Source organism: Ctenopharyngodon idella, chromosome 10 (assembly GCF_019924925.1).
Source record: "Ctenopharyngodon idella isolate HZGC_01 chromosome 10, HZGC01, whole genome shotgun sequence".
NCBI classification, from domain to species: domain Eukaryota; kingdom Metazoa; phylum Chordata; class Actinopteri; order Cypriniformes; family Xenocyprididae; genus Ctenopharyngodon; species Ctenopharyngodon idella.
The window spans coordinates 39,139,405-39,160,777 of record NC_067229.1 but is presented as its reverse complement, the minus strand read 5'-3'; the positions used below and the strand labels follow the sequence as shown (position 1 = coordinate 39,160,777).

At 38.3% G+C, this 21,373-nt stretch overlaps 1 protein-coding gene across 7 annotated transcripts in view; it reads left to right on the top strand.

Annotated features, from left to right (window-relative positions):
- robo3 (roundabout, axon guidance receptor, homolog 3 (Drosophila)) overlaps window positions 1-21,373 on the top strand; it is a 190,028-nt gene that overhangs the window by 126,025 nt on the left and 42,630 nt on the right. For all 7 annotated transcript variants that reach the window (XM_051909671.1, XM_051909672.1, XM_051909667.1 and 4 more), the window contains one exon: window positions 2,050-2,376. In XM_051909671.1, coding sequence (XP_051765631.1) covers window positions 2,169-2,376 — 208 coding nt within the window. In that variant the 5' untranslated portion in view covers window positions 2,050-2,168. The remainder of the gene's footprint in view (window positions 1-2,049; window positions 2,377-21,373) is intronic.

The following is a 21,373-nucleotide window of genomic DNA, read 5'->3' as shown; positions in this document are numbered from 1 at the left end:
GAGTGTTTGGCCTGTTTTATTTATAAGTCTGTTCTTGGATTCTTACCCCACTGTTTCTCCTCCACCCCCTGCCAACCGCAGTCTGTTCGGCAGTCCATAAGTGTCCGCTAAAAGCTATTAGCCAAACCCTGGCGGTCTCCGCTCCCTTAACCCAGCGGGGCCACAGGGCTTTTTGTTTTCAGAGAGTAGAAGGGCAACAGTCCTGGGGATTTGGAGGTGAACACAAAGCTTGCGGTTTGGCCTTTGCCGTCTCTCGTGGACGGGGCCCAATGTACTACTACTGTAAGGTCATTGTGTCATGTTATTCATGGCCAGGGTAAAGTGGTTGGGAAGTGGGTTTGTTTTAAGTTGCATTAGTCTCTGGCCCAGGGGTGTTTATTCAGTTGACTAAATATGAAGTAATAAAGCAAAGTAAAGCCTTGCAGATCTGAATGGTAAGAATTAATCCTTAAAAGCACTATTTGTAATGCCATGTTACTAGTATAAACAGAGGAATGTTAGATTAGAGTATCTCTATGTAGGCAAAATGCATTAGCGCATTTTTCCACATAATCCTGTGTAACTTTTATGTGGATTTTGGGGTGATGATGGACGTTTTCCCAGGGGGATGTCTGTAGCTTTTTGTTACAGCTATCACATTATTCATTTCCAACTGAAGGATGTTTTCACCATCCCTCTCTCTGACTGCTGGAAGTCACAGTCGCTCTCTTGTCACAAATTTTAAACCCCAGTATAATTGTTGCCGCCGGGATCGGTAATTATTTCCAAAATCACCATGCACAATGATTCACTTTCATCCCCAGATATCTCCCGATGGCTGAAATTCTCCGGTCTTGTTGAGAAATCAGTTTGTGTTGTTGTTATTCATCCATAATTGTCCCACCACCATACTGTCATTCAAATTGGGTGAGAGAAAAGCAATTTCAAAGCTTTCTGAAAGCCTACCTGAATTACCATACCACCGGTCCCCCCCTACCCCCACCCAACAACTGTGCGAAACAAAAAAACCCTTGGCAGTCAGCATGAATTCATATGCGCCTTAAAACAGAAGAGAAATTATATATACATATCCAGGCATTCCAGCTACTGCGGGATTGAAATGCATTTCTGTTTTCTTTGATAGCTGTTGAATTTAGAGCGTGTAATTTTCATACTGCTAGTTGATATAACGTGTATATGAGCAATACATATGTATAACGCCTTAATTTTACCTAGCTGAGTATTGGCGGAAATTGTATTTTACATCCTTGTCAACAGTGACATGAATAATCAACTTGTAAAGATGGCATTGGTATAGCAGGTGCTGGATCTGAGATTGTGTTATCTTGGCTAACCTCCAACTAGAATTAAGAGCTGTTTTTGGTGTGAAGTGAGAATTTTTACTCTTTGCTTAAATTTATGTTGTTGTTGTTGTTGTTTTTTTTTTTTGCAAAAAGTAGTCATCAAATTTATACTAAATTTATGCAGATTTTTACAATGTTCCCTAACCTTGTGTGAAGTTTTTGGTGACAAGTACACTCAAAGTGACAATTTTGCCTGACATCACAATCACACAACTTACGATACGTACGATATATCGGCCACTATATCGGTATTGGCCGATATATGTTCATTTTTAATGTTATCAGCCTGATAAGAAAATTTGGCCGATATATTAAAGCTGATAAATAATGGATTATTTCCTTCAGCTGAGACACTTCAGATGCACGCTGTTCGCCATAATAGTTTCGAATTATTTTTCTTGTCTAAGATACATTAGAGGAAGTATATAAAAAAAATCATATAAATAAATATCACATTTTAAAAAAAGTTGTTGTTCAAATTGAATCAAATTTTTTATTGAATTGTTTTGAATTAGCAAAAACTGTCAAATTTAAAAGCAGTGAATCAGGAATCAATCAATTGCTGTCAAAGATTCACAACTGTGCTTGTATTGCCTGTTGCATTGAGTCACATCTGGTTAAGACACTGTTAGTGTTGTTGCTGTTGTTTTTATACCAGATTCAATTGCATGTAATGCAAATAGTGACCACCGATTCTCTCTTATAGGATCTCGGCCCAGGCTGGAGGATGCTGCGCCACGGATTGTCGAACACCCCTCAGACCTCATTGTTTCCAAGGGTGAGCCCGCCACTTTAAACTGTAAGGCCGAAGGTCGGCCGACCCCCATGGTGGAGTGGTACAAAGATGGCGAGCGAGTCGAAACGGACCGGGAGGATCCGCGTTCCCACCGTATGCTCCTCCCCAGTGGCTCCCTCTTCTTCCTCCGAATCGTTCACGGAAGGCGCAGCAAGCCCGACGAAGGGGTGTACGTGTGCGTAGCGAGGAATTACTTGGGCGAAGCCGTCAGCCGCAATGCCTCTTTGGAGGTCGCAAGTAAGTCTTCTCATTTGTACTCTGATCCTTGCCTCGTGCCCTCTTCCTCAATCTCTCCTTCTGCAAATTTCCGCAGTGCTCATCTAATTTTTTTTCCCTTCTATAAAGCTTTCCCATTTTGTCCTGCTCTCCTCATCTTTTTCCCTTCTCCTCCATCTCCACTCGATCTTGTTTAGTCTTCCACTGGCTGCGGCGGCCCATAACCATCGTCCCTGGATGGAGTAAAGCACTGAGGTCATTGTTAGTTTTAGAGGAGGTAATCTGATTTGTGGTATTAATGTAGATGGATGGTAGCTGGTATTCGAGATAAATTCAACCCCAGAAATAGCCAAGAGAGGAGCGCAATGCTGGCTGCTTCCAGGTGACAGATGTTAGCTTAAAAAATCCACCAGCATCTCAGTGTTTCTCATGGAATGGCTCCAGGTTTTAACAGCAGGGCTCGCCATATCCAGTACACACTAATTAAATGCTGATGGCACTATTTGATTTCGGTCATTAGATTATCGCCAATTTCATTATGCTTCCGCAACGTTATGTTTTTGTCATGCGACCTTAGAGCGATTGCTCTGTGATTTGTTATACAGAATCATTTCTAGGTGGCCTGCAGAACTTAAATGGCGTCGTCAAAGGACAGATCCTTCACCTGCTCGAGTATTTCACCATCTGCTCTGAGATATCAGCGAGACATAATAGTCCCTATGTTCTGGCACTGCTTGGAAAGAATTGCACTATTCTCACACAATTCAAAGTCAGAACGCAGATTCGGTTTCCAGCTACTCATAAATCCTGTCTATGAAATTCCTCTTTCGTGCATTCTCATTGCAAATTGCTCTAAAACCCAAATCATTTGCAATTCAGTCACACTCAGCTGTCTAATTAGGATCTGAACCTCCATGTTGAGCTCCAACGTGATTTATCATGCCTGCTGCAATATCTTTATTTAAAAGGGAAAGCAAAGAAACCATATTACTTTTGATGTTTACAGGATTAATTGAAGCTGCAGCTCTCCAAAGCTTCAAATAACAGTTATTTACTGCATGATAATATTTATTCTGATTCAGATTGGATATCTTTTTAGTTAAATTTTTATTTCTTCTTTCTTTTCAGGGGAGGTTACAAGCAGTGGGAGTTATATTTCTCTCATATTTCCATATCAAAAAAAATATTTGATTTTTCAGATTGGATTTGAACAATAACTCCATTCAGTTATAGGACTGACTGCTTGATGATATTACCAAAGCCATTAACCTACATTTCAGATTCATTTATTAGTGATATCCGGCGCCTAACAGACACCTTGCGGTTTCAAAACTCTGAGTTCATTGTAAGTTCATGATCCATGAGGGTTGCAGAACAGATGGTCTGTTGAATAAAACATTTTTTTTATTGTTGCTGAGAAAATTAGTTTTCCAAAGTTGGCGGTTTACGTTCTGAATACGATAGAGAGTCAGACTATAAATTTTATGCTTGGAAATTTGAATGGCTTGGTAACTCTTTTTACAGCACTATCTAAAAAAATACGCTTTTACTTCAGTGAACCGAAAACAAGCTAAACGCATAATCAAACATCTGAAAATCCCAAGTTTACCCTTACAAATGAAAGGTTTTTGGATGAGTTCTTCTCACATTGAGCAGAAACGTTTGCAGTCTTTGTGCCTCAAACGAGACTGTCATTATCATTAACTGTAGACTGAATGTGCGCAGTGGAAAGAATTCTGGTACACAAATAGTTCTAGAACCCCACAGGAGTTGATTCTAGGTCTAGATTCCTAAACTGCACATTCTCGACAGCTATGTACCCTGTCCTTTATCCTTGCCCCCATCATCCTGGTGGCCTACATCATTAGTTATGATATGTTTGTCCCTCTGTGAGATGACAATGCAACATTTCCTCTAGGGATGTCTGCAAAAATGGCATGAAACAAGAAAGAATCACATAGATATATACTATTTTATACTGACAACATTCACTGACAACTCCTTAAAAACCCTATAAGCAAGTGCATAGAAATAAATAGAAACAAAAAATCTAACAAAAATAGGTGAGTCCTGCACACTGCAATAGCTTGCAAATCTTATTTTTATCCGTTTAGGTCATGAGACCTTCATCGGGCGTTGTTTTCCAGTTTGACCACATTCTATGCAATTACATTTAACATTTAATATAAAAAATGGTATGTATTTATATAAAATGTTAGTGATTTTGACCAGTGTTGGGGGTAATGCATTACAAGTAACTCGAGTTACGTAATCAGATTACTTTTTCAAGTAACTTTTAAAGTAATGCATTACTTTTAAATTTACAACAAAATATCTGAGTTACTTATTGAAATAAGCATGTGGTAATTGTAGTTAAATTGTAGTTAAATGTGAGCATACATTTACTCATCTCACAGATTCAGTATTCCTCAAAATGAATCAAAAATTGCAAATGCAAACTCATTACGCAAACCAGTAATAATTAAATATGTTAAATTACACAAATATACTTTATGTATTTAATCTTACTTTATTAAGCAATGTCTTTGCTGCTGATCTTCGATGATCCAATTCAACCACACTAATGAGCAAAAATTACTTTAGATAAACATCACATTTGTGTTTCCTTTTTTTGCTTTTATTGCTGAAGTAAGAATGTTTAACTTTCTTATGCTGTGTCCTATTCTTCTGTAATCCAGAATGGCAGCACAGCTGAAAGGTTTATTTGAGCTGCGCCCTCTACTGTACAGGTGTGAATTTGCATTTGCTTTAGCCTAAAGCTTATTCATTTCACTTTTGGTGCAAAAGGGCCTTTACATTTGCCAAAAATAGAACTGTTTTTATTAAAAACGAATAAGCAAACCCAGACCAGATGAGCAAAAGTAACTGAACACATTACTTTCCATAAAAAGGAACTAAGTAATGCAATTAGTTATTTTTTTTGTTTAGAGTTGCGCAATATTGTTATGCATTACTTTTAAAAGTAACTTTCCCCAACACTGATTGTGACATCATAATGGGTACATTAAAATATGACTGCCCACATTTACACCCTAACTCTTTCAGCATCTTTGTCCTTCTAATCCTCTATGAATTTTTTGTTCTGTGGAACAAAAAAGAATATATTTTGACAAATGTTTCAACTGTTTTGTCAATGTAATAAAAGTCCAAACCAACAATGAAAAAAAAAAAAAAAAACACCAGATATTTTTCAGAATATTTTCTTTTGTGTGTTTTCCACAGTAGAAAGAAAGTTATACAGGTTTGGAACAACAAGAGAGTGAGCAAATTATGACAATTTACATTTTTTTGAGTGAACTGTACCTTTAATGCAATAAAACATTAGAATAGCTGATTTTTGATGATGTTCTGTGGGAATTGATGAGATTTGGGCACATAGTGCCAGCTCTCTACATGGAGATCATCTTTCTCCATTGTGGCACAGCTCCATTAGCCAGGTGGTGGGCGGGAGACTGGGATGAGGGGTCTGCTGCCAGCCATAGAGCTTGTCTGGTTCACAGGTTTTGGGGGGTTGGCAAAGATGGGTATATATAGAGCGAAAGGGAGGTAGAAAGATAAATAGAAATGAGAAGGAGGGAACCCATATGCCAGGCATGTTGATCTGCCACCAGCAGGCAGCGTGTCGTACATTAGCAGGGCACAGATCTTCGGTCAAACGCGAGATGTTCTGGTGAGAATAAACAGGCTCTTGGCTTGGTGTGCGTAGGAGGGACCAAATTCCCAGAGAGTGTTTTAACAGCCTGTTTATATATGCTGCATTTGAAGGTGGTATTTATGGTCGAGGTGATGAGTTATGTAGGCACAGTTACATTACTCAGATGATGAAGCTGGAGCTGGGATGATTTACAGTGACAGAATCCTCACACTTTAAATGATAGATGAAAGGGAATGGATCTGTGGTGGTTCATCTGTGGTTTATTACTTTTTAAATGATGCTCAGCATTTGCTGTCGCCCCTCTTTATATTTTTGCATGGCTCACAAGGGCTTATGGGTAAACATCAGCCATTTGGAGCATCTAATGAAAGTTGTTTGGGGGGGGGGTCAGGGGGACTGGTTTCCAGGGGAACAGGTGAAGACATAAGAACAGCTGTCCTATGGAATGTTGGGAATGAACAGGTGAAAGGAAGATAAGATACTCTTGTTCTCTGTTTTGATTGGCTGTGAGAGGCGGGAAACTTTCACACTTTTCCACTTACAGGGAGAGTCCCAAAACCTGTACTGCAAAAACATGGGTTAGCAACAAATTCGGATTGAATTGTAACGAGGATTGTCCTGATTTCTGTTGCTATATGCTATTAAACACATTGCTTTTTTCAAGCTTATATTTAGCAAATATTATATTTGTTTAGGTAATAATATATAGTACATATTGATTTAAAAATATGATTTGTATTATTTTATATTTTAATATTAATATTTTATATAAAAATGTTTATCATTGTTTTAATGTAATGCATTAATATTTTGATATTTTTATTAAATAAAAAAAAATATGTTCATAATTATTAAATGATTTATAAATGTAATAATATAGAATTATAAATATATTATCTATCTATTCTTATTATGATCTTATTATCTAAGTTAAAAGAATGACAGAGATATATATTTTTTATATTTCATTTTTATATATATATATATATATATATATATATATATATATATATATATAATTTTTTGTAAATATGTGAGTTATTAATCTTTCAGAATTTTCCAAAGTACTGAAGGGAAGAGATGCCAAGTTTCAAATGCATTTTTTGCCTATCTTCGCAAATGCATATACTGTATAATATATATATATATATATATATATATATATATATAAGAGAAAGAAGTAAGAAAGAAAGTCTGAATTTGGCCATTCTGCTGAAGAAAGGGTTTTCTTGTGGGTCTCACTGTACCTCTAGGGTTTAAGCTGGAGACATCCTGACAGATAAGCCTATTTATGTGAAGCCCCTCAGTCCAGGACAAAACTAAAGTAATAGTGGCTTATGTTCAGCAGGGCATGCTGTTCCCCTCTGGGCCGCCTGCCCTCTGTGCTATTAACCTTATTGCCTTGGATCTAGACTCTGTGTGGGTGCTGAAAGGGAGGCCCAAAACCATCCAGACTTTGAAACTCCTCAATATAAACTGATTATGAAACCAGCAGAAAAGAGCATTGTAAAAGAGCATTGTAAAGCTTTTTAATTAAATTTGAGCAGTCTTTTACTGTAGCTCTAATGCACCGACACACCCTGATGCAGCTATAAAAACTGCATGAATCAGATTTCTGTGATCCGTCTTCCCGTTTCATCATGACTCAGAAGGCCATTTCAGTCCCACAAAGCTACTAAAACTTCATCCAGACTTTGATGAGATACATTGACAAAGTAGATTTATTATTCCAAAGCCTCTGTTGTAAATATGTGAGTTATTAATCTTTCAGAATTTTCCAAAGTACTGAAGAGAAGAGGTGCCAAGTTTCAAATGCATTTTTCCCTTGTCTTTGCTAATTCTAGCAAATGCATATTAACCAGTGAAGTCGACCTGGTCTGACCAGACGCGCATGTGGCTGCGTGTGTGTCCATGCAGCAATAATGAGATCACTTAGCCTGTCGAACTCCAGGGGTCAGGGAGACTGCTGACAGGGTGGGGTCATTCGGACACGGGGCGACACAGGCCTTCTGTCCCCTGGCTATTTAACTCTCACACTACCTAATGAATTAATTAAAGCCAGTCACGAGTAACACAGCTCAGACATATGAACACATGGTCACCTTGGATGAAGCAAGAGAGAGGAAGGGGGAAAGATGTGCGGTAAAGATAGTCATAATAAACTTCTGGGGGACAAAGAGAAATAAAGAGAGGGAAATGTAAAAGGAAACGAGAGAAAGAGAGAGAGTGTTTTGTTGAATGAGCAACAGGTGGTGCAGGGAGGAGTTTAGACTTCACCCCCACTCAACCTGATGAGCAGTGGTGCATCTGTGTGCTTTTGTATAGTCAGGGTTATGACCAGAGCAGGCAGACACAAGGAACAATACAGCCCAACTCTGACACCCTAGGGAACCACCATCCACTTTCAATAGTTGCTACCAAGTCTGAGACACCAACAACTCTCATTTGTGTCTCTCTGTAGCTCTGTAGCACTACAGTTCACTGATAGAAGAGACTGTTTTACTCTTTCTTTATTTTTCTTTTTCTTTTTTTTTTTTTTTTTACATTGGTTTGAATGTTAAGTCAGTAGTTACATTTAAAGGGTTAGTTCACCTAAAAATGAAAATTATGCCATTTATTACTCACCCTCATGTCGTTCTACACCCGTAAGACCTTTGTTCATCTTCGGAATACAAATTAAGATATTTTTGATTAAATCTGATGGCTCAGTGAGGCCTCTATTGCCAGCAAGATAATTAACACTTTCAGATGTCCAAAAAGGTACTAAAAACATATTTAAAACAGTTCATGTGATTACAGTGGTCCAACCTTAATATTATAAAGCTACGAGAATACTTTTTGTGCGCCAAAAAAACAAAATCTAGTGATGGGCGATTTCAAAACACTGCTTCGAAGCTTTACGAATCTTTTGTTTCAAATCAGTGGTTCAGAGCGCCAAAGTCACGTGATTTCAGTAAACGAGGCTTCGTTATGTCATAAGTGTTTCTTAATTTCAATAGTTCACTTGACTTTGGCAGTTTGATGAGTGCTCCGAACCACTGATTCGAAACAAAAGATTCAGAAATCTTCATGAAGCAGTGTTTTGAAATCGCCCATCACTAGATATTGTTAAAAAATCCTTGTTTTGTTTTTTTGGCACACAAAAAGTATTCTCGTCGCTTCATAATATTAAGGTTGAACCACTGTACTCACATGAACTAATTTAAATGTTTTTTGTACCTTTCTGGGAATCTGAAAGTGTTAATTATCTTGCTGTCAATGGAGGCCTCACTGAGCCATCAAATTTTATCAAAAATATCTTAATTTGTGTTCTGAAGATAAACAAAGGTCTTACGGGTGTGGAACGACATGATGGTGAGTAATTAATGACCAAATTTTTATTTTTGGGTGAACTAACCCTTCAATAATAATACATTTATTAAGAAGTAAGGTGTTTTTTGTGAGTCTTCCGATTTATTAGCCGCTAGGGAATAACAAGAAGAATATCAAAGTGCAGTAAACATTAAAACTGTTTGCGCTACAGACCAGTGTGTTTATAATTAAGACTATACATTAAAATAATACGGTAAGAAATAATGTTTTGTACAGCTAAAAATAACTGGAAACGAATGACACCGGAAGCCAGACACATTAAATTTACAAATGGCCGTTCCCGCTCTTACCTGAAAAATAAGGTGGATACGTTTACCTGTATGTGCTGTTCAAACAGAATGCGACTCGATCCAATCAGATTTTAGAGTCTGAACTTTCCTGTTTATAACATTTTATATGAACTTTTGTCTACTCATATACCTCATGAAACAATTGTTTCACTCTGTGGTTGTGGTTAAATGAATGTGTAATCATTTCTGTTGACTTTGGGAGAGCCTGACCACCATAGGGACTTTTTAATTGCATCTATTCATTTTCTTAACAGAGATCATAAAATTGTAATTGTCCATTTTACTGGCGTACTAAATTGCAAGGTGAGTTTAAGGGCTTCCTGTAGGACGGCGTATTTCTTAAAATGCCCATTATCCAGATCTGAACTTTAGCCTTATTTTTAAAACACCTCTGATGTTATTACTGTAGAGTGGGAAGACAACATTTGAGCTTAAAATGAAGTTAGTAAGCCTGTTAAGTGTCGTGATTGATGGGAACCGGTCGCTGCGAATGCTAAATTATTTTTCTTTCCACTGCATATGTGGCTGTGCAATCCGTATACCCTGAGAGTTTGTGCAGGCACCAGCCCTGGGATGATTGATTGCTTCTCTCTCGTTGGCATTGCCAGCTGGCATCAGAGCGATGGGAGAGAGCAATGGGCCAGGATATTGGTCTGTGTTTAGAAGGTAGGAGAGCATAGAGACTCACACCCACCACAAGCAAAAGCAACACTTTTGCTTAAACTGTTACATATTTGTTGGCCTTTAATTCACATGTTTTTTTACTTGTTTCTCCCTTCTTTTGCTGGTTTCGGCCCCTTATAGAAACACAAATCTGGCCTAGGTTTTTTCCTGTAAATTGAAAAATTCAAGGTCATTTGAACAAGAACTGATCACGCAAAGATTCTAGAACAAAAGATGACAGTTCAATTTCATCAAGCAATGTCAACCAATCAAATTTTCCAGCCAATCTAATCAAACTCGGAGACAGTGCACGTCTCAGCCTGCCCACATTTGTGACGTCTTTCAAAAGCGTATAATGCAGCTCCTTTTAGCAGACGGGCTCACCTTGAAGGATCAGAGGATTTGGGATGAACAAGAATCCCTCCCCAAACCCCTGCGAGGAAAGGCTTCAACGTCAAGCCTTATCCCGAGACCTGTCCCGCTGATATGCACTGACGCATCACGCAGAGCACTCTCAGAATCTGACTGCTCCGCTGAGTTTGAGCCCTGTCTCCTCTCATGATTTTAGTACCACTTGTGGTGTGGTAAAATAGCACTGTAGTTACCTCGTAGGCTTGTACACAATTCGATTTCTGCGGTCTATTGAGAATCCATTACATAAGTAACATCTTTGCTGGTGGCACATTGATTATTTCAGACATTGTTCTCTTGATTGTTGAACTCCATTTACAAGCTCTCTGCTGATTTTCTACAACAGCATAAAAGCTTTCGACAGTATATTTGACAAAACTCCTTCAAAAGCGGCATCAAGTCCGCATTTGTGTTTTTTCTGTGTATTACGTTAGTTAAAATATTTAGTTTTAGGCACATTTCTGTATGAAGTACTGTTCTAAAATCAATAATTTTATTTCGAAGCAGCTGTCTTACCTCTGGCGATCCCCAGGCAAAAATGGTCTGTTTACCAAATAAAATGATTTTTTTTGAGCTTCCAGAGCTTGCGTATATGTGTGTATACATATAAAATGTATTAGAGATGCACTAATGTATTGGCCAATAATCAGTATCAGCTGATAAAAGCAATTATTTTCACTCTTGGTCATTGATCATAAAAACAGCCGATGATCATGGCCGATTATATCCTGTCAATCAAAACGTGGTTGAAAAAACATGTTCAGACTGCACCTCATACTGTGTGTGAAGAAAATCTCTATTGTGTTGAATTTAGAACAAGTTAACGTGGCAATAACGCATTAAAGGTTTAGCCTTCCTAGGTGTATATGACTTTCTTCTTTCTGATGAACACAATCGGAGTTATATTAATAAATATACTGACGTGTCCAAGCTTTATAATGTCAGTGAACAGGACCAACGAGTATGAAGCTCAAGAAAGTGCATCCATCCATCATAAACGTACTTCACACGGCTCTGGGGGGTTAATAAAGGCCTTCTAAAGCGAAGTGATTTTGTAAGAAAAATATCTATATATAACAAATTCCGCCAGACCGCCTTCCATATTCAACTTAGTAGGATGTAGTGTAAGTGTTTTGAACTGCGTGAGGCGCTACACTTTCTTCATAAGTTCAATCCTTCATACTCGACAGTGCTGGTTCGTTTTGGACAGTTGGACATTTCAGTTTTCCTCAGATGTCTGTGGATTTCTATGGGGGGATGTTTCATTAACGGAAAGGGGGGCGATGATGGACAAAGACAGAGTTCAGTCCCATCCTCTCATTAAGCTCGAGAAGTGCAGACCATCACTAGATTAAAGTAATCCTCTTTCTTTCCAAAGACCATGTCTCTATTAGCCTCCACCGTGGTCGGCCACACGCGCCGGATTAGACCACATCACTAATGGACTTATTGTTGTCGGTATCTGCATACAAAAAGACCAGCTATGGGGGAGCCTGGGGCTCTCCTCCTAGATGTGCCATCAATACAGAGTTCCTCCCCTCCCTCATCCCCTTATCTCCTCTACTTTTGTTCTCCACTCAGGCGTTTTGTGGGCCAGCGTTGTGTCCAGCAGCGCAGGAGCTGGTAACGGTTCACACACGCAATGCACCCAAGCACTGAATAATGATGAGTTTACAGTAGGGCGAACGTGTTAGACAGTCAGCCACCCACCGAGCAGCTGTTTTCCCTCCAAAACACTTGATTGAAGTGGTTTAGTAGCTTCTGTTGTTACGAAACGCTTCTTAATACAATGAAATTGGGACATAAGGGAGGTTATGCAAATGGTTTGGAGCTGACCTCTTATTAGGCATCAAAGATGAGAAAATTCGAGGCTTGTCTGATTTAGTTTAGATAATTTATTCTGCTAAAAAAAAAAGATTTGATCTGCAAGTTAATGTATTGTAGAAGAGCTGAAACGGCCAAGACGAAGCGTTATTGTGTCTGGTGGAGAATTAGAACGCCTCATTGAAGTCTAGATTCCATCAAAAAAACCTAGTGATGTAAGCAACTGAAACTTACCCCTAATGCATTGTAAAAGTGACTGACAGGCTAAATGAATCCTTAAACTTTGTGGTGGAGAAGATAGCTCACCCAAATATGAAAATTGATTTATTCACCCTCATTTCCAAATGTTCCAAACCTGTATGAGTTTCTTCTGTGAAACACAAAGATATATTGGTCTTTCTTTGAGAATGATTTTAGTATTATTATTAGTAGTAGTATTTTCAATATTTTGAATTAAATTACAATTAAAGAAACTCAAAATATAAAAATAAAGGCTAAGTTTTGGAAATTTTTTGTTTAAAAATAATTTTAAATTTTATTTAGTTTTTAATATATATTTTTTATAATATATTTAGCTTTAATTTTTTCTTTTAGTTTTAGTAATTTTAGTATTTCAAATTATTTCAGTTAGGTCTCAAGTCAATATTTATCATTTTAGTTTTTCATCTAATACTTATATTTTGTTTCACATCAGCTTTATTTCAATTAGATTTAGTTAACGATAACAACAATGTTTGGACAAAAAACGTCTAAAACGTTCCAATGAAGTCAGTGAATTCCAGAACTAAATTGGATCCCATTGACTTTTATTGTATATACAAAATAAATAAACAAATAATAATAATAAAAAATCCAAATATCTTTTGCGTTCCACAAAGAAATAAAGAAAGGCGTATATGTTTGGAATGGTATCGAGGGTGAGTAAATGGCTGAATTTTTATCTTTAGGTGAACTATCCCTTTAAGGATTTGTTGGGAAAGAGGTGAACATGTTTGTGTGTTTTGTGTGTGTCTGTGGTTTATCTTGAGTGGCAGGCCGTCACATGCTAGGAAAGGTGTGAAGATTAACCTCCCATCTAGCTTTAGACCAGAAATCCTGCGATTGACTCCAGGATAGAGCTGAATCTTGTGTATGAACTTCCTAGGGTTTAGACACAAACACCACTCTAAAACAGTTTTCAGAAGAGAGATGAAGTGCGATACACATCAACCGTTCGAATATCCTTACAGAATATTTTACTGAATCTTTATGCAGTGCAAGTGCACATTTAAAATGACTAGATTGTTTCGCTCCCTGATGGCGTCTCTTCATTAGTCTCCACTGTATAAAACCAGCTCTCTGTCATTTAAATGAAGCTGGCGTACCCTGATGTAGCTAGCAAGGGCCGCTCCAGGCAGCTGCTGGTGGGACAGTGATTAACAGTGAATGGGGTGGAGGTTAGAGTCGATTCCTCTGGCTCTGTGCCTCTGGATCCTACTGTTGGTCAAACGCCCCCTTCCTCCTCCTCCTTTTCTGGATAATGACACCCACCTCCAGCACTGCACATGCGGCCTTGCTCATAAAGAATACTCATTTATAACTTCAATTTGTCGCCCTGACATGGCGAGGGGTAAAAGGTTTCGGGGAAGACCAGACGGGCCTGTTTATGGGCAGTTAAGAGCCTTGAAATGATGTACCTCGGCAGCACGTCTCATACATCTCTCCGTCTCTCATTCTCTCTGTCCCTCATATAGAATGCATATCATTTCAGCAGTCTGGATAGGGAAGCTGGGGAGCGCTTTTGGGTCATAAAAAGATGAAATATCACTGTTATTTCTTGAGTCTTCACATTGTCTGCCACCACAACTAAGGATTTACGAGCGTTGTAAAGCTGAGTTGTGTCCCAGAATGTGCAACCCAAGGATTGCAGTGGTACAAATATTTATTTTTTTACTTTTCTTATTTACTTACTTGTTTGTTTGTTTCTTTCTTATTACTTACAAGTTACTTGTTTACTTGTTTTAATAGCAGATATTATAAATGCTATTTATTTAGTTATTTATTTGCTATTTTTTTATAGATGTATTTTATTTATATATATATACAGTGGTGGAAAGAGTACTGAAAAAATATAGTCAAGTAAAAGTACCATAACATTCCAAGAAATGTAGTATGAGTAGAGTAAAAACTACTTGAGTAAGAGTAAAAAAGTAGCTTATTTAAAAGTACTCATGAGTAGTGAGTACTGAGCTGTGGATTCTTCCCCCTTATAATACATGCTGTACACTGCAATTTATACATTTAGAAAACATTGTACATACTGTAATTCACATTTTCTTTTGTTGTTTGTCAGAAAGAATGAAGAATATCTATCCATCTTTTTAAAACGCACGAAAACAACACGGAAAGACTAGTACAGAGATGAAAAGATGAAATAGTTCTCTGTACACTCATCCTCATTGAATCATAATGTTTGAAATAAAAATAAAAAAAATATGTAAAATCAGGTGTAAGGCCACTGAGCGTGAGCATGCTATTGTTGCACATAAAATATCAATGTTTGGAACAGTGCAGAGAATACAAAAGCCATGCAAAAGAATGCGTGGCGAATGCAAAAGAATACAAAAATTCATATGAGAGTTTAGCATCACACACCATGAGACGGGTTAAATACAGATTTAAAAATAGATTAAAAAGGCCATTTCTTTCCAAAACAGTGCCAGTTTTAGTGTTTTGTGATAAAGAAATGAGAATATTATCAAACAGTTTACCTCACCTAATGCACTGAAATTCTCATTTATAAGGAAAATTTTGCATCAAATAGGGAAATATTTCAGGGGTAACTTTTTCAAAAGAAACACACACACACGTATCTTTGCTGTCTCGGCGAATGTGCTGTTTCAGCAGCATCCACAACTGAATTGAACAAAAAATGCTGAACTGAAAAATATTTTTACGCTACTGCACTTGCTAAATGAAGGCGGATTATATGAAATTTATCCAACAAAAAACGTTGTTTATTAACGAGCTGTAGTCACACGGTGACATAAATGTTAACGCCATGGGTCATCATCATAAGGTGCATACTGAATTTGGTCCTCCATTTTCAGTACAGCAAGGTGTTTTTCCACATTAAACGTTTTAGAGTGTCCCCAACACCACAGTGCGCATCGCGCACTCATACTAAACTCCTCAAGAGTCAAAGAGTCTCCGACTTCTCAAGGTGACTGCTGCAGGACACGCCCAAGGGAGAGACGCGGCAACGCACAGATCGCGCGTTGCGACTCTATAGGAGTGGGATTTCCCCGCAATATGATCGTGGCACTTGCTGGAGTTATTAATATTGTACGCGATAGCCTACCTGCAATTTCAGGCCCTGTAGATAGGCTAGCCTATATATTGTATATATTATATAAGATGCTGATATCTCGATTGAACTGATGCTTGAAAAACACGCTTCCACAGCAGCCATGATTGACCGCATATGGCGGTTAAAGTATGCACAATCACGAGACCGATTACTCTCTCCCTATCCAATCACGTTGATGGATAAAAACAAAATTAAATCATGTATCGACCACAAACGGAGGAAAATAGTGGAGTAAAAGTACCGATATATCACTTAAAATGTACTCAAGTAAAAGTAAAAGTACACATTTTTTAAAACACTCAAAGTAAAATTTCTGATAAAAACTACTCACAGTAACGTGAGTATTTGTAATTCGTTACTTCACACCCCTGTATATATCTATATATATGTGTGTGTATATATATATATATATATATATATATATAGGGTGAATTCAGGTTGATTGGAACATTTTGCCATTGAGATGACTGGGAAAAAGTGTCCTAATCAAACTGAATTCACCCTAAATAAATAAATTAATTAATACACTCACACAAACACACACACACACACAGGTTTGTTTTGCTATCTTAGTGAGGACATTCCATAAGTGTAATGGTTTTTGTACTGTACAAACTGTATATTCTATCCTCCTACACTACCCCTACTCCTAAACCTACCCATCACAGAAAACATTCTGTATTTTTACATTTTTAATAAAACATTGTTTAGTATGTTTTTAAAGCTATTTTAAATATGAGGACTCATGAAATGTCGTCATATTTCATGTTTACGTCGTAATACCAGTGTAATACCCATGTCATTATACAAATTTGTGTCCTCAAATCACAAAAGCGCGCACACACATACACACACACACACAAACACACACACACACACACACACACACACACACACACATTATATATATGTGTGTATATATATAACGTAAACACAAACTTTTATGTTAGACGCGATTAATCGATTTGACAACACGTGTGTGTGTGTGTGTGTATATATATATATATATATATATAATTATTATATCTTTTTTTTTTTTTTTTTTTCAGATAATACAATTGCTATTTATTTACTTATTTATTTACTCGTAATACTCGTAATAAAAACATACAAAACAAATGTGCTTTATTTTTATTTTGTTTTATTTACGATTTTGGGTTGATCTTTGAAACCGCACAAAATTGGTCATTTAGCTTTAAGCCTTTTCACTTGGATTGTTTGTCCTGTGACGGTACCTGAATATTAACTTCAGCCTGGTGGGTCAGAGCGTTTCTCACACATGGAGGAAATTATTTTTCATGCATAGTCACCACATCAGTGCATCCAGATGCTTTTCATCAATCAGCTGTGAAAGAGAGAAACTGAGAGAGCGAGGGATCCCAGCTGTTGTGTTCTAACAGGACTCAGGTGATGGCTAAGCAGCAGAAACAGCATCTAAATGAACGTTGAGACGAAGACAAACACGCACATGCTAATGCCACCGCAAACAAAAGCCGAAAGAAACCAAAAAAGTGAGTATGGCGTACATGCAGCGTTGATTTCCCACTGTCCCCAAGGCAATGTCAGTCTGGGCTTCTGCCCTGAGCTCGCACCGGGCTCATTACGTCTGGAGAGGCCTCTTTGATCCTATCGGGGTTTGGGATGATGAAACGTTGAAGGCAGCAGATCGCTCTGTGTGTGTGTGTGTGTGTGTGTGTGTGTGTAGACTAGTGTTTTTGTGTGTGGTGGAGGGGATGTTAGCTGGTGGGGGTTGGAAAGAGGGACAGATGTCCAAGCTGCACGTGCCTCAAGCGTCATATCCAACCCCCCAACTCCCCTGTTACCTCTCCAACCCTCTTCGCTTCTGTCCCACCACCCCCCGACTTCTGTCAGGAGCTGGCCCAGCCCGTGGGTCCATCGACTGCAACAGATGTGTTCGGCACTGGGCCATACTGATGCTAACGTGACTGCAGAAGACCTCTGAAATCCAACCTTTCCAAGCTGCTGTGGCATCTCATAGCCAGAAGATATGAAACCTGATCTAGATCCTCTTATCCTCTGAAGTGTCATTGATGGCAGAGAAGATTAGAGTTTAAATTCCTCAAAATGTCACAAGTTCTTTGAGTTCTTTTGCTTGCAGTTGTGGGCCAGTCTGATATATTATTTCCAGCCATAACTGACTGCAGGGCAGAGGTTTAGCCGCATCTATCCAGAGATTTGGAGGAAGATATTGAGATGTCCTTTCATGTGGGCCAGAGACAGGTGTATTCAAGAGAAGTACTCTTTCTCAAAGCTGCTGTGATTGTGTTGACTCCACAAGGGAACTCTTAGTGGCGGCCGCAAATCACTACAGAGAAAAGAAGGAAATCACTCATACACCCAGACAGCTCAAGAGCAACCGCATAAGCATCTTGCTATAATATTTTTTGCCAATGTTTGGCTGTCCATTCTTGTGGGGACATATTTTTGTGAATACAATTGTGTGTTACTATAATTTTCTATTTAAAAAAGTTTGTAAACACTGTTAATGCTTTCAATATTATGCACCAAATATAGTGTTTCAACCTCAGTCTTTATCTCTATATAAACTCCCAATCAAATGTTTAGGGTCAGTAAGATTTTTTTTTTTTTTTTTTTTTAAGAAATTAATACTTTTATTCAGGATTAAATTGATCAAACATGACATTGAAAACATTTATAATGTTACAAGTGATTTCTTTTTAAAATAAATGCATATATTCATCAAGGATTCCTGAATAAATGTATCATGGTTTCCACAAAAAATGTAGCGCAACTGTTCTCAACAATTGTAATAATATTAATAATAATAATATTATAATAATAAATCTTTCTTGAGCATCAAATCAGCATAATAGAGTGATCATATGACTGAAGACTGGAGTAAAAGCTGCTGAAAAATTATCTTTTTTTAAAGTTTATTTATCTTATTTATTAAAGGTGCAGTTTGTGGTATTGACAGCTAGTGGTTGAAATGGGTACTGCAGTCCAAATTCAAAATATTGTTTCTACTGCCCCCTCCTCCTTAGACTCGACGCTCATGTGGGTTGCCAGATTGAGGACACGCAACAGGAACGAGTGCAATTGTCAATGGAAGGCGACAAGCTGATGAGTTGATTTATCCGCTTTTTAATATGCCTCTGGTCATAGAGCATTTTAAACGGATGCCGAGGCTTTTTAGGACGGGTAGAATCTGCGATCTCTGACCTAGTTTGTTTGCTGGCTTCCGTGGCTACAATACACTGTGTTTTCCCCCAAATGGTAACTCGGGGTGTCGAAATACTATTGGATAAATTGGCAGTGTGCGAGATCACACAGACCAAAATAGATATTTCCAACACGGAACGCACGTTTCAGAGTAAACGGCTGTAGCATTGTTTTTTTGGAGAAACAAGTATGTAAACTTAGCATGTTTCCTAAATATCTGCAAACATATGGAATTTTTGTGCTTAGTACAGTCAAATTACACACAGCACCTTTAATTTTCTTGTTCTGCTTTGCCATTACAGGAATAAATTTATTATAAAATAATAATTTAAAATATATTAAAATAGAACACAGTTATTTTGAATTGTAGAGATATATCACATTGTAACTGATTTTACTGTACTTTGATCCAGTAAGTGCAGCCGTGGTGAGCATAAGAGACTTCTTTCAAAAACAGAGAGTCCCTGAGGGCTGTTTTTAGTGGTGGTGGGTGTCTGTATAAGTGGAAGGTTTTTTCCCTTTTCCTGCCACAGGTCTGCCCTGGTCTGGGGTGGTCAGGGGTGATCTGTTGTGGATAATTGGACGTCCAGGGGGCTGGAGGACAAATGCGACCATTTAAAGAAGATGAGAGGGTTGAGAAACCAGCGGACAGGCCTAAAGCTCTCCATATGTCCACACACACAGATGATGATTAGCATTATACCTCATCAATCAGATAAATCAATAGCCTGTCGGTCAACTACCACCTGTTCACCTGATTGTGCATGCTAAACTCGCATATCTCGAATTTTAAGCGATGGCGGGATGTTAATAAAGTAGTTTGAAATCATAAACATGTAAGATGCGTCATTGGGCACCTGCACATCCCTAAATCAAATTCACATTGGAGGGAGCGTGCAGATTTTTAATATCAAGGCACACGGATTAGAGCTTGTAAAACTGATATTGACACGGTTCATGATTTCCTGACCCGAATTTAATAAGATTAATGCCTCACAAAGATTACAGCGCATATCTGCGTGATGAAGCCGTCTTCAGCGTGCGTTTGTCTATGTGTATGTCTGAGCGTTTGACAGATCGCTTCATGCAGAGAGGACAGATTGACAGATGACCAACTCAAATGCTGAAAGCGCCTCTGCGAACATAAACCTTTCATCACTGAGAGAGGGCCATTTGTCATTTGAATATTAGATTTTATTCATGAGTGATCGTAAAGCATGCAAGCTTTCACGGAACAAAGTAACATGCTTTTGAGTGCCTGATCACGCTTGACGATAAACCGTTTCATTAGGCGTGAATGACTGTGGAACCATTTCTGTGTTTAGTCTAAACTTCTATTTAGGAAGCTGACAAAAGTATCGAACGCCATAAAAAAAGTAAAGTAGCTGGAAAACTACTTTAAATGCACGTTTCAGCAATGCAAACTGGTTGTAATGCTGAAAAAGACCTCAAACAGACCACCGAAGCACCCGTCTCCACTTTTGAATTGATTTCATAAAGCCTTTCACCTGCCGCTCAGTGACTCAAACAAACAGACTCATTACTGTATAGACAGCTGCATTGGTTGCAAGTGAAAGGCCCCAGCAGAGTCATATGCTGGTGGTTTTAAGGGATACCTTACAATGTCAGAGATCCGACTTTAAAATTAATGAAGGACTGGGGATGAAGAATTGATTTTTGAGAGGGGAAAGGTTGCGAGTCAGGGGATTCATTAGCCATGCCCCACAGAATGCAGCTATAGTGGCTGCCGAGGGAGGTAATTGAAGTGGACTGCGGCGCTCACGGGTAGGATTACACCGACTTTGTTTTCAGAGGAGATAGAAAGATGGAAAGAAGGAGAAGGAGAGGGGGTTTCCCCCTGAGGCCGACGTAAAAGGTCAAAGGTCATAGTCTTAATCCTTCATCCCCAGGGTTTATGGGTAATTGGCAGTCTAATCAGGGTTTATAGAAGCTCTCTTGGTCAGATCTGGCCCAGGACTAGTTTAAAATTATACCCTTTCCCACCTGTTAGAGTCATTTGTACCTTATCTTAAGGTGTTGATTGTCAAGATAGGAACAACAGAAGAAGATGCTTAGTTTTTATTGGCTTAGAAAGCACCTCTAATAATTATAGTGACTTCTTGCAGATTTCTTGTTTGCTGGAAGAATGGGAAAGTCCACGAAAGTCCCTCAGATTGGAGGGTGCCTCTCTCAGGGGAACTGGAATTGTTGTTGGCTTGACAGGGCAAC